The 14571-nt window shown below is 44.2% G+C and overlaps 1 protein-coding gene across 4 annotated transcripts in view; it reads right to left on the reverse strand.

Annotated features, from left to right (window-relative positions):
- MYCBPAP (MYCBP associated protein) overlaps positions 1-14571 on the reverse strand; it is a 670648-nt gene that overhangs the window by 508952 nt on the left and 147125 nt on the right. For all 4 annotated transcript variants that reach the window (XM_069200066.1, XM_069200065.1, XM_069200063.1 and 1 more), the window contains exons 4-5: positions 9428-9534; positions 7619-7799 (exon numbers count right to left, since the gene is read on the reverse strand). In XM_069200066.1, the coding sequence (XP_069056167.1) occupies positions 7619-7799; positions 9428-9534 (288 nt within the window). The remainder of the gene's footprint in view (positions 1-7618; positions 7800-9427; positions 9535-14571) is intronic.

Below are 14571 nucleotides of genomic sequence, written 5' to 3' on the forward strand. Positions count from 1 at the left end.
TGAGAGAGAGAGAGCAGAGGGTTCTGTTTAGATGGCCCTTCCCCTACATTTTGTTTTACCTTAGGAACTCATGGACAAAGTACTGGAGTTTGTTTATGAGAGGATCTGTTTGTGTGCACTGATGGGAGATGAGACATGGTACAAAAGAAAATTAGTTACTTCCTGTAACTGTAGTTCTCCAGTATTGGTATCATTTATAAACTCACATGCTTGAATCATTCCTCACGTTGAAGTGGGAGTCCCATGGTTCCATGTAAAACAGTAGAGAAAAACCTACATAGAAGTCAATGTTAGGAGACATTCACTTTAATAGTTTATTAACCTCATTTAAAGAGGCCCAAAGTCCACCCAATCAGGCCAGAGCACCCTGTAGAACCCACACGACAGAAGCACCAGTCCCTCAGATTTTGCAGCACAAGTGGAATATAATACATTAGAGAAATAAGGGGAGCCTCTATGGTGAGGAGTGTGGGTTGAAGGTGAATCTGTGAAATATACCAATACTGGGGAACTACAGTTACAGGTCAGTAACTAACTTTCTTCTCCAGTATTGGTTCTTTCATAGATTCAAATGCTTGAATCAGAATAGTTAGCAGTTAACATCCGCAAATAATAACATAACATAGTGGATGATGGGAAAGAAAGTTTTAAATGGCTCATCTTATTAAAATAGATAGTGCAATACTGCTTGTCCAACAGCCACATCATTTTTGCCGGAAGAGTGCAGGCAAAAATGTTGTGTAGAGGTGTGCCTGCTGGTCCACGTAGATGCTCAGCAAATTGCCTGAACACCAGCAAAGAGAGCTGTGGTGGTGGAGACAGCTCTGGGTGAATGAGCTTTAACTTTGCTAATTAATGATTTTCCAGCCTGATTTTGACAAAATTGAATAGTTGCCGCAATCCATCTAACTATGGTCAGGTGGGAAACTGCCAATCACTTTCCTAGGTTTCCATAGGCAACAAATAACTGATCTGCTTTGCAGATCTGATGAGTTCTATGTAGGTAAAATTGAATACATCTTCTGACACCCCATGTATGTAAAGGTTTCTCTGCCATAGTTTGCGGACTGGCAAAAAAGGTCCTTAATACAATGGGTTCATCCAGATGGAAATCTTAATGGACCTTTGGTATAAATTTAGGGTTGGTCCTAAGAACAACACTGTCTTGCCTAAACCTTAGGAATGGCTCCTTTATCATGAATGCTTGAATGTCGTCAACTCACCCATCTGAAGTGAGTGCTACAAGAAGTGCTGTTTTCCAGTCAGGTACTTTAATTCTGCCTTATGAATGGGCTCAAACGGGGCCTTCATTAACTGTGCCAGCACAACACTGAGGTGCCATGGAAGGGGAGGCATCTTTAACAGAGGAAACGTTCTGAAGAAGCCTTTCAGGATTGCTTTATTATCCTGCTGGACCACAGTGAGGGTGTTTTATTCGTGCTTCTGAAATGAGAGATCGCTGCCAGGTGTAATCTGATGGAAGAATGGGAAAAACTGGATTTGGTTAACTGAAGCAGATATGGGAGAAGTTGTTCTGGCAGTGAAGACATAGGGTGAACTTTAGATTCGATAAAATCAAAGACAGAAACGTTTTCATTTAAGTCTGTATGTTTTGTTAGTGGCAACCGCCCCGACCCTTGCGAGGATTTCTCTACAATCTGAAGGAATATCTATTGTGCAAATTCATTGAATTTAGTAGCTATGCTGATAAGGGAAGGGATGTCACGTTGGGATGAAGGACCTGACCTTTGTTCATAGAGAGAAGCATTGGAATGGGCTTCAGCTGAATATGTGCTTGTTCCAAGAGGGACAGGAGGTGTGTGCCACCTGGGGGCAATCAGGAGTATTCAACAAGGTTCTCTCTTCAGTTTCATAAGGAATCTCAGGATTAACAGGATCAGGGAAAAGCGTATGCACAGATCCCTGACCATCTTATCAAAAATGCATTCCCCCACTATCTCTCCTGTGGGTACCACCAGCTTGTGAAGAGTTGACATTTACAATTCTCCCTTGTCGCAAACAGATCTAAATTTGGTTTGCCCCAGTGACTGAAGTTGTTGTCCGAAGTCTGTTGATCGATCTCCCATTCGTGACAGCTGGCCTCTGTCCTGCTCAATGCATCTGCGAGGACATTGGTTGTTCCGGGCACATGCTCTGCCTTGAGTGTTATTTGGTGCGGAAAAGCCCATTTCTTTCGCTTGTTATAAAAGCTCTGGGGAATGTGTGCCCTTCTGCTTGCTTATGTAATGCATACTAGTAGTATTGTCTGTGCTGATTAGCACTGATGATTTTGCTATTCTGGGGAGGAGAGAGATAAAGGCCAAAGCTATTGGTTTGAGTTTCAGCAGGTTTATGTGCACTTTCTATTGAAAGTGATCCAATTAGCCAAATATTGTTAAGTCCTGGAGATGGGCACCCCATCCTTCCAGGGAGGCATCAGTCGTTATCACAAAATCCGAAATTGGTGCCAGAAACGTGAGAACCTTCTATAGGTTTGGTTTCTGTGCATGGTGGGTGGGAGTGATCAGAATAATGTGGTTGAACGACCCTTGGGTTTGAAGCCATTCCTTGTCTAACTCTTCTTCCAAAGGTCGCATATGAAGACAGCAATTTGGGATCAATGGGATGCAAGATAAGAACATTTTGATGAATCATTTGTATAGTCAAACTGAAACAGACTTTTTTCTGCTTAGTTTTCATGCTAGTTTGTGAATTTTAGCCTGCCTCTTTTGTGAGGCAAATGCTTTGGTATTGATGGTATCTAGCAATGCTCCCAAGGCTGGGTTCTTTTTGGGGCGAGGTGAGACTTCTGTTTGTTGATAGCGAGGCCTAGGCTGTTGAAGAGTGCGAGGCAGGTTGCTGTATCCTTTGTTGCTTGTCGAGATGTGGGCACTTTTATCAGCCAGTTGTCCAGCTATGGAAATACCTGCATTCCTTCCTGTCTGAGATAGGCTGCTTCTGAAGAAAATGCATGGCGCCGATTTCAGTCCGAAGTGCAGTACCTTGATTTGGTAGTGGAAGCCAGCTGCCATGAATCGTAGAAATTTGCGATGCTTTGGGTGAATTGGGACATTGAAGTATGCCTCCTGGAGATCGAAAGCCATCATGTGATACCCATGATTGAGATGAAGCAGTACATCCTGGAGGGCAGCCATGTGAATGGACTGTTTCCTTAAATATTTGTTGAGTTTCTGAAAATCTAAGATGGGGTGCCAATCTTCTGACTTATTTTGGATAAGGAAGAAGTGAGAGTAGAAACCGTTACCCTTCTGAGTCCTCTGGACCTCTTCTACAGCTCCCTCTTTTAGATTGGCTGATACCTGGAACAGAAGTTATTTTAGATGTGGAGGTGGTGGTCCTCTTGGGGGAACATTTGGTGGTCTCCTGATGAACTGCAGCGCTTTACCACAAGCAATGACATCTAGTACCCATCTGTCTGATGTTTTAAGAGACCAAAGATAATTTGAAATCTTACCACAGAGTTGTTTTGGAGAATTGTGGAGGATAACCAGCAGCCTTGAAAGGTCAATGCTTTATGGCATTGTCCCAACCTCTGGTGGGTTGTTAGCTTCTAGGTGTTTGGTTGTAAGCGGCTGGAGGCGCTTGTCTATATTGTTGTTGGGAATACTGGGAGCGATATTGGCTCTGAAATGGCTGGTATTGTTGCCTGTAATGTTGGTAGCCCCCTTTATAGGAAAATGATCCTCTGCCCCTAGTTCCCCAAATGTGCTGTCTCCTCATCTGTGGTGTTCCCAGAAATTTGGCAGTATGGGTGTCAGTTTTTATCATCTGGAGAGAATCATCCACATGCTTGCCGAAGAGAGCTTCACGATCGTAAGGCATATCCAGGATTTTACTCAGAATATCTGGCTGGAAAGATGTGGCTTTCAGCCCCCTTGACTTCTGAGGACAGCTGCACCTGCCAGTTGCCTGAAGTTGGTCCAGGATAAGCCTATCAAGCAGCTAATAATCTCTGAAGAGGTTATTTCACCTCCCAGGAGAATTTTTAGGGCCTTCTCTTTGACATCTTCTGGCAAGAGGCCAATACATGGAGCGATATCCAACCATATTTGTTGATTGTACTGGCCTAGTATTGCCAGTGAGTTTTCAGTCTTGACTGTAGTGGCAGCCATGGAAGAAAAGCGCTTCCCAGTATTGTCGAGCCTACGACTGTCTCTGACTAGTGGCGTGGAAATAGGGGTGGACGGGTTCTTAAAGTGACACTAGACCACTTGTGATATCACAGAGACTGGTTTAGGGGTGGCCAATCAAACATGCCGGAGAGTCCTTCAGTGCTTTGTACTTTTTATCCAGTTTAGATAGGTCTAAGAGAGCATCCGAAACGGAGAAACACACTTGTCTTTGTTATAATGGTTTATTAAAGTAATGAAGAGTTTTTTAACAGTCTCTTAATCATTTTATTCTTGATGTGTCTTGACTCTTTTTGACTTTGCCTTTTCTTCAAGCTTTTCTCCTCTTGTTATTCTTCTCTTATCCAGGGTCAACTCAGGAGGAGCTTGCAAAAAGAAAACAAAACAGAGGTGGGTAAGTATCTCCTCTTTTTGTGTTATATTCTTTCTCTTTCCTTGTTGCCTCTTCTTTTCTCTCTACCTTTCTTTTCTGGTGCTGGTCTCTCTTTCTATTTATCCATGTTACCTTTCCATTCTTGTACGTTTCTTAACTTCCTGTTGTGCTTTTTTCTCTTTCTCTTCTTGTTACTTTTCTTTCTGTCTTTACTGGGCTTTCTTGTTCTGCTCGTTATTGTTTGTCTTCTTTATTATTCTCTCATGCTCAAACAAATGACTACTGTATTTTTTAATAAATAAAGATGTAAATCCCTGATTCCCCTGTTTCCTCTGGTTATTTAATTTGGTATTTTATTTGGGGCTAGCCCTGTAGTTCCAGGCATTTCCTTTGTCCGTCCTCTCGTGGAAGGTGTGTCCGGGTCGGATAACCCAGCACCGGAAAAAACCCCGGGGCCGGCGGCGGTAGAGGACGTATCCCCAGGGCATCCGCGGGCTGCGTCCACGGAGGACGCCCTGCTACAGTAGGACTGCTGAGGCTGTAGCTGGATTTTTCATTGTTTTGAGACCCTCATCCGAGATAAAGTCTACAATAGGGTGGTTCTGATGGATTTGTTCATGGGCTCGTTAAAATCATAAAGGAAGCAATCAGATTGTTTTGTAGATAAGAGAAGCTGTAACTTTTTTGCTGCCCTCTCCAAAAGGTTATGGAAGCCACCAGTGTCGTCCGGCTGAGAATCCACTGGTGGCGGTAGTGGAGAGAATGGTGTTGGGATTAAGTAGTCATCCCATTCATTGGGAGTTGAGGCCAGGTCTCTGATTTCTCCTTCTTCTCTCTCTTCATCTGTGGAAGATCCGTCATCTGCTGTAAAATCAGCTAAGGTAGCAGCCAGTGTGGACAATGGAGTCTTTGGTGCAGTTAAAACACGCAATGGGTAAATAACCGGTGTGGAGACCCGAGGAGAGTGCATTGGTCTCTGCATTTGTACTGGGAGATCAGTTTCTTGTAGGGTCCAGGAATTTCTTTTAGTAATCCTGGTGCATATTTTGTTGATTACTAACTAGAGATAATGGCATTTGAACTAATTGTTTATGTTTGCGGGGCCATAACCAACATATTGGCTCTCATAATGCCCTGTTTGTGTCTCTGAGGCACAAAATTGATGTCTATAATACTCTCCCTCTTCTTTGTCGTCATCTTGGCCCCTCACATGGAACTCAGAAGGGCTATGAGCTACTCCAAAGAGGCCATCGTTCTCTGATTCATCATAGTCCAGTAAGTATGCAGTGGGCAGGGTGAAACATTGTTTGGAGATGTGTAAATAGGTAAAATTGTCTTTGTGACTTTTCTCTTATTGGAATGTCGGACACTGGTGGAAATTAAGGTCTCTTCAATGGTTTTGTTGTAATTGGAACCACTGTCGACAATATTCCTATTAGTGTAGCTGTTGTTGACAGATCGTTAGTTGATCCCGTAGACCTTACTCTCGTCGATGGGGGTATCGTCAACGGGGTCTTCGTTGACAGGGCCACCATTGACGATGCTGTCATCAATGTGGGTGTTGTCCACGACAGGCCTGTCATTGAGTGTGTCTTTGTCAGTGCTTTCTTGGCGGAAAGGATTCTCAGCGTTATGATCATTGACAATGCCATTGGCGACGATGAAATGATCATGGGTGAATATGCCAAGGTAAACATAGTTGTGAAAGTGGAAGAAGGCACCGTAGATTCTACAGTCGATGATGCTCTCCTCGTTGAGAATTCAAATTTTAACTAGAAACCTTTATAAGTGGTTTCGTCATCGACAGTAGGGATTTGGAAGATTTCTTCAGGTGAATCTCTTTCATAGAAGTAGTAAATTCAGAGTGAACCTTTTCAGAGGAGATTCTTCCCTTTTTTGAATGACATTCCTCAGATTTTTTTTTAAAGAGAACACTGAAGATCCATGGTGGGACTTTTTTATAGTCTGTTTTGGTGATCCTGGAGGCACTTCTTCAGGAGACCTACCCTGTTTCTGAGATTTTTCAGACTGCAATAAGTCATCACTATATTCCTCTGAAAGTGGGGCATCTCTGGATTTTAGCTCTTGGAGCCAGATTTTAGCAGGCTACCCTCTCTTTCTTTTAATGTCTTTTAGGAAAAGGTGCAACATATTTTGCAGTGTCTCACCTGGTGCTCCGAATGTAGTTACTAGTAGATGCAGTCCTTATGAGGGTCTTCTGAGTGTAGCCTCTTTTTCCCACATGTCCCACAAGGTCTAAACAATCCTTTTTTAGCAGGTTCTGACATGATGGTTAGTCAGAATATAGATAGATAGATAGATAGATAGATAGATAGATAGATAGATAGATAGATAGATAGATGGTATTCTGAAGTAAAATCTTTTTCAAGGTGGAGAAAAAAGTAGTAAATTGAGCAGAGCTCAGGGAGACTACCATCACATGACATGCAGTAGAAAATGTGAGGCACTGAAGCCTCTGTGGTGAGGGTTCTAAAGGGTGCCATCCCCTGATTGGCTGGACTTTGAGTCTTTTTAAATCATGCTGCTCATAAGCATTAAAATGAATTTCTCTTAACATTGACTTCTATGTAGGTTTTTCTCTACTGATTTATGTGGTACCGTAGGACATCCACTTTGACGACTGGGAATAATTCAAGCATGTGACTCCATGAAAGATCTAATACTGGAGAACTTGTTTATACCCTCTGCACAACACCCAGAAATACCCCACCGGTCGTGGTGAGACAGGTTAAGTTTCTGTTATGAAAATGGTTCCCTACAGAGTGCACAGTTTTTGTCACAGGGATGTGTTTTCAGATTCATAGCTCGTGTGCACTAATGTTTCTAGGATTGGCAGCCTACATTTCCCAGACCCAGGAAAAGGTTCTACCAAGATTCTAGTTTCTAGCAGTTGAGGTTTTGTTGCAAATGATTTTATGCTTGTTATCTCCAAAGCAAACTTCACCTCTGTTGCGTTGCTTGTAGGACCCCCATCCTCAATATTTACTGTCCTGCAATTGGAGAAGACCTTTTATCTATGTTACCCCTACTATTGCCGAAGTGGGGGATTTTCAAGATATACTTCAGTACTTACTAGACAAATTCCTCATCTGCAGTTTTCGCAGGCCCATGTGATAGTTCCAGTTTTCCAGCGCCCTGTGTTGTTTTGGAGGAGCCCAGCAGCTTTCATCCTTCCCTCTGTCTTTCATCTCATCCTTACTGCTAGACTGGTGCAAGCTGGCAGGAGATGGGGAGTCTGGGATCAGCTCAGCAAGCTAGAAGAAAAGGGTAGAAATCAGAATCTACAAACTATGTCACACATCTAGAGCACCTGGGGTCCTGTGAGCCATCCCTAACTTCTCCCTCTCTTACCTCCCCACTGCACAAGCAGACGGAAGAAAGAGGGTGACAGGAAGGGACTACTGAGTGAGAAACAGAGAGCTGTTGACAGAAACACTGGATAAGATGACAAAAAAGTGCAACAAATAGAGAACTATTACTGTAATGTGAAGAGAGACAAAAAGGTGAAATGGGCCAAGAGAGCCAGTGGGTGGGAAGAAGTTGAAAGAGAAAGTGGGTGAGGAGATCAACAAGAAAAATTGTCATGATGGCAACCAGAGCAAGTAAGCAAGCAAAAGAATGTGAGAGGGGAGGGAAAAGACAACTCTTTCCTTTCAGTTATTCACATACCTACTTAGATACTGGATCACCAGTCCAGGCACCACATTCATTTGTGCATCAGTTCATCTCTGCACCACCCTAAGATAAATGCATTGCTTCTCCTTAATAGATATCCTACAAATAAATGTCCGTCAGCTATGCTAAACCTCGCTCAACTCCTGTCAACCAATTGTTTGACTCGTACATCCTTGACTGAAAGCTTCACTCATACTGATAAGACAATAATCATTTTACATCGGTTGTTCCCCCATCAAACCACATATACATTCAACACAGGAAAGGCCAATGACTTTATGACTGACAAACTCTGTTTAACGACATGTAAACACAGTGCGCTATGAAAATGGAAGAAGAAATCACAACTTGCTGTTGATCAGAAAGAGAGGCAGGCCACAAACATATCAACAAAATAAAAAATGGATACTTGAATTAATCTCATCCATTCACTATCTCTCAGGCGTCAGTCCAGTCGACCTTTTTTTGCCTGCTGTGCCACTTTAGAAAAGACCACCCATATACAAATCAACCTTAGTCCGGATCTAAAAGTCCAGGCTGACCTGCCAGACCAGTTCCTACCCAGATGGGAATGCAAGCAACCCTAGATCGTTGTTGCAAGATCAAGACTAGAGCGGTGGCAGCTATGTCTATGCTGCTATCTCCTCTTATTTTACAATGTCATAGCTTCATCTGTTTTTATCTTTTCTGGTATTTCTTTCTAACTAGATGCATGACATATATTTTAATAATGTTGGCCCAACGTCTCGCTGTTGTTATCCTGTTGATATTATCATGCACAAGTACATTTTTTTGTCGGTTGTGGTTTCAACTGACTTGTTTGTGTGAACTTCTTTTATGTGGACAATTACCAGCCTTCTGCAGGCAGCCTGCATGTTTGTACTTATAAATGTGTATCGGAACCGAGACTATGGTCATATCTCTCTCATGGTTCTGCTTGATCTCAGTAAATCAGCGAGAATGTGCTCTCTGTACACAGGTCGCCAAACAGGGTCATTTCTGTGGAGACCAACCAAAGGTTTGTTTTCCGTCTGCCGGCAACATTTCAGAGTTTGCGCTTAATCTAAGACCCAGATTATCCACACCACAAGAGTTGACCTTCAATTGAAAGTCGAAGACATCGCAACAGGTCGTGTTACCTCTGTATTAAATTCAACTAACGTGGACACCGCTCCCACTGGAGACATTCAGATGTTGCTTGACATACCTGAGTGTTGCCTCTTGCAACTGCTTCACGCTTCAGTTCCTGCAGACTTCCCAGAATGCTGTGCGGCGGAACCTGTCCGGTGCAATCAACATGGGGAACTTTCAGCCCTGAAACCAGGGAAAGTATTTTACAGGCTATCCAAGTATTCAAGGTACAAATTAACATTTGAAGGGGCAAACAGGGGAGAAAGTGAAATCAAAGCATTTATAGAACTGGAAAGTAGATAGATGTGAAAAGCTGTACCTGCAAGGTTTCTGTGAGACTCTCAGATTATAGGTTTATTCATTCAGCCATCATGGCTTACACTGTTGTAGATGAAAAGTAGACTGTTTGGTTCATCAGAGGTAGACGAAGATACTGATAACGAGCAGAGTCTGTCCGGATATATAATGGTCAGATAAGAAAGTGGATGGGAGATAAATACTGTCTTATATCAAGGACTGATCTACCCCAGAAGAGGAGGCAGATATGTTTTCAGATAGCTGAGGTTCAAATACTGGCAAAAATTAGGTGTAGATGCAAATTCACATTAGATCAGTAGTAGATCATGTCTCAGGTCACCTGTAGAATCTGCTGTAGATGTGGGACGTATTATGCTACACAAAAGAAGCACATTCTGAGATAGAGGAGGGTATATTTAGTTACAGAACAGTAGTAGTTCTGATGTAATAATTTCACAATGCTAGTAACCATGAATGGGGTATGTATAAGGCCTTTTTAATCAGGTTTGTAACTCTCAGTATGTGTACGTACAAGCCTATATACATACATACATGCATGGAGGGGTGGCATAGTTGCGGAACAAGATGGTGGCTCTTCATGCCTGCTCCCAAGGCCGGAGCAGAAATCCTTAAGAAAGATCCATTTATTGGTGTAGAAAACCACTGCCTGCAACAGCAAACCGTTCCTAAGTGCATTGCATCTGTGGCGGGTGTGAAGCGGCTTCAGCCTTCGTCTGGCGGCTGTGGGTTGAAGGAAGACACCCCGTGCAGTGCCTGCATGAGGCCCTGAATGTAGAGTGCCGCAGGAGCCGACGCCTCTGAGTGGCCTCAGTCAGGCTGCGGGGTTGGGAGAGCTGCAGCGCAGGTCGGCAGTGGCCCTGTTAGGTGCACCTGTGGAGTCCCCAGGGAGCTTGGCAGAAGTAGTGGTGCAGCCTGAGATGATCGTTCGGGGCCCAAGTGAAGTGCCAAGGACTACTTGCGGCCTACGTGTCCTTCTCTCTCTCCCGGCGGAGAAACATATAAGGAAGGGGGAGTTGTGATGACAGTGGCTAGCTGAGAAGGGCGTTGCCTGGCCTGGGGACATTGAAGCCTGGACCATCTGATGTGTGGCTGTTTGCACTGAGAAGCCACACTGGTGAGGGAGCCGTCTCTTTCCTGTTTAGGCATTGTGGTCTATACCGGGCACTGAAGCACTTTCCCGTATTACGATGGACTGCAGCATTTTAGTCATCCTGGTGGCAACACGCATATAGATCCCTCATGTGTCATGCCTCCTTTCTCTGGGTGGCTGACAGTGTTTTACGCTACGGGTCATGCCCGATCTGTGCATCAGGTTGATATGGGTATAGATGGTGGGACAAGATGGCCCCAGCACACAGAATGTATTGTCCAACAGTATGGCAAGGATAAATATCCCTGATGGTGTGTTGTAGGTTGGAGGAAGTATGAGGTTGAAAAAAGTCTTAAGTCTTGTTTGTGGATGGTGTCTTTATTTGTAGGTGCTAAAGATCATTGTGCCATCATCGAGATACAGCCAACACGTGTATCGTCACACAGGTGACTTCATCAAGGCTGGGCCGTCCGGCCAGAATGGTAGGTAATGAAGGTAGGTAGCAAAGGTGCCCTGTGATCAGCTAAGTGGGCTTTAGAAGGTGAACATGATCTTCTTAGATTAATAGACCTGTGAGTAGTATGGCTGCCCAAGCAGCAGCAGGTGAGCAAGGTATTGAACATGTATGGTAAGACAGGTATAGAAGGCCCTGATAAGCCTGGAGTCAAAACCTGAAAAAGCAGAGTAGAGAAGCGCAGCACGCTCCTGCTTCTTAAAATTAAGAGAAGCTTCGGGGCACTGGGACAGTCCTCTAAAAACCGGGACTGTCCGGGGAAATCCGGGACGTCTGGTCATCCTAGGAAAATACACACCAGATAGTCACGTCTGACGCAAGGAAGAGTGCAAGCCCCTGACATCTGAGCATGCACACCTCGTGGATCGTGAGGACAATGTGGAGGGAGAATCCCCCCAACAGAGGACATTAAAATGCTGCTGCTAGCAATGAAACTGAGCCTGTGCATCATAGACCAGAACATTTACTCCTTGACACGAAGGGTGGATAATATTAAGGAGTGGCTCGATAAGCAACATACCTTACTGATGCCAAACAATGTATCTCTGACGTGGAAGACAGCTATGCACAACATGCTACAACTGTAAAGGAAATGCAGGAAGAGCTACATCATCTTTAACTCACAAAGAAAGACTTGGAAGCCTGATATGGGAAAGCCATGTTCACGCAACTAGAATACCAGAGTTTCCTGCCATGCACACACTAAAGACTATATTGAAAAGTTGCTCTTGACATTATTCAGGTGGACAGCTTTTCCAAGACCTTTGTGATCCAGGGAACACATCACACCGTGGCCCCCCGACCGGTGCCTGCTGCACCACCACGGGCTATCATAGACAAGTTTTAAATGACAGAGAACAGCCCTTGAGATTGGTAAGGGAGGCAAAGGAAACTAGCTATGAGGGAATGAGTCTTTAATTTTTCCCAGATTTTACACAATCGTTTAAAAAAGCCCGGAAAAACGCCCCCTCGTCAAGAAAAAACTCCAAGAGCGTGGATTGCCCTACACCATGCTGTATCCGGCGCATCTCATGTTCACCTAGAAGGGTAAGACGATGATGACGGATCCTGCGGACTCCTTCACTTTCCTTCAGAAACAAGTTTGGCGCATGGGCATGCGTTGCCCCAGAACGGGGCTGACTCCTGATCTTTCCTGAATGAGACTAAATCTTGCACTCTCCAAGTGACTCCTCTCATTTTACCCAACCTACAGGCTTCAAGTTGGACCTACATCGATGGCTGACCCCCTCAACCTCTCTGTCCTCCTGCTGATTGTCTGTCACATTTGGTAATATTCAGGGCCCACTGACTGCCTTTCCAGATCGGGAAAGAATGTTCTAAAGTTATAATGTATTATTGTTTGCTTGTTCACGTATAATAATGGGTGATATGGTATATTAGTTGCCATTGCGGCCGCCTCCAGCTTTATGCCTCAGAGGGTACAAGGATTGTTCTAAATTGTGTTACTCTGCTGTCTTACCTAAGCTGCAAGGGGTTGAATGATGAGGGAATTCTTTGGGACTTTGGGCCTCGGTGTGGGTGGGGGTTGTTCCAAAATTAGCAGAGCTGCAGGATTTCAGACCAGCATGGCACTCTACTATCAGGCGCCTACTCCCTTGGATGCAATTATTCCTCACTAGTTGTGGTTGGCAGGCGTAATAATTATACTGGTCCATTAAAATTAGTCACATGGAAATGTCCAAGGACTTAACAATCCTCATAAGTGTAGATGAGTTTTGGCCTATCTGTCCAGACATGAAGTTGAGATAATACTGTTGCAGGAAACGCATGTCCACCCTGGTCAGGCGCCTTACCTGACATTCAAATGGGGTCCCCATAGAGATTTTGCCTCCTACCACAGAGGAGTGTCAATACCTATTAAAAAGTTGGTCCAATATCAGTGCATCAAAACAATAGTTGACCCTGAGTGTAGATTCCTTATTCTGCAGTGAAAGCTCAACTGCATGCATGTCACTCTGGTGAACTCATATGGTCAGAATACCGATAGCCCGGAATTCTTTCATTCTATATTTAGACATTATGTGGAGTCAGACCCTTGTATGATTACATGAGGAGGTGACCATAACCTTATCCTTAATGCGGAGCTTGACTGCTCCGGCCGTGCTGACAGGCGGCTGACCATGGCTTGTGATGTGTTCTTGGGCGCTATACAACATTTTGACTAAATAGATTTTTGGAGATACAGACAACCAACTGCAATGGAATACACCTTTCATTCTTCATTACACAATTCTTCCTCCTGCATTGATTCTGGGTGGGATCCAAGGATGTGTTGGGCTGGACTGGGGAGATTATTCATCTTCCCATGACGCTCTTGGACCATTATCTGGTTGTGCTCCAACCGGAAATACCTAAGAGACGGCACCAGACGTTTATGAGGTTTATGCAACTCAAGAATCTGCTAGATGCAGCATTCAAGGAGTAAATAAGACAGGTCATTAAGAACTATATAGAGCTCAAGCGGGACTCAGTATCCACAGCGGCCATCCTAGGGGACGCCTTTAAGGCTGTGATTCCTGGGGAATGGGATCCTTAAGTCGAATAGAGTGCAGCTCTGCATAGAAACAAGACCTAAAACAGTTAGAACAACACTAAAATAGCACTAAACTGTTTTAATCTCAAGAGGAAGGTGATAGAGAGCTCAATATTTTTTAACAAAAAAAGCCAAGCTAGGAGATACAGTGAGGGGGACAGGTCAGGTCACACACTGGTGGCCCTCTCAAACCCAGCTGGGCAGAAACTCACATAGCCCGAATATACACCTCGAGGGAGCATCTTGGATATGATCCAGCCGATAGTATGGATACATTTGCTACCTTCCATAGAGAACTATACACCTACCTCCAGGGCAGGGGCGGACCCACATGATATTAACACATATCTGGACAGGGTGGCCCTGTAGAAGACAATAAACAGGTAACTAAACAGTTACAGAATGGAGGGGCCCTGGGCAGAGATGGTTCCCTGAGGAATTTTAAAAAGAATGTGGGGAGAAATTAGCACCTGTGCAGCTGGAGGTTTATGCGGAGGCCTATAAAGTTGGGTGGTTGCATCTAACTATGAGGGATGCACTTGTAATTACTCTCCTTAAGCTGGACACGCCCCAAGGGAGGTGTGAGTCTTATCGTTCCCTTTCACTCATCAACGTGGATAGTAAGATCTTAGCCAAAATAATAGTGAACAGGCTGCTTCATTTGATGCTCTGACTGGTTTGCCCTGATCAATCAGGTTTTATCCCCAGTAGGTCCACAGGTAGACAACCTTAGATCACTAGTTG

Source organism: Pleurodeles waltl, chromosome 7 (assembly GCF_031143425.1).
Source record: "Pleurodeles waltl isolate 20211129_DDA chromosome 7, aPleWal1.hap1.20221129, whole genome shotgun sequence".
Classification (NCBI taxonomy): Eukaryota; Metazoa; Chordata; class Amphibia; order Caudata; family Salamandridae; genus Pleurodeles; species Pleurodeles waltl.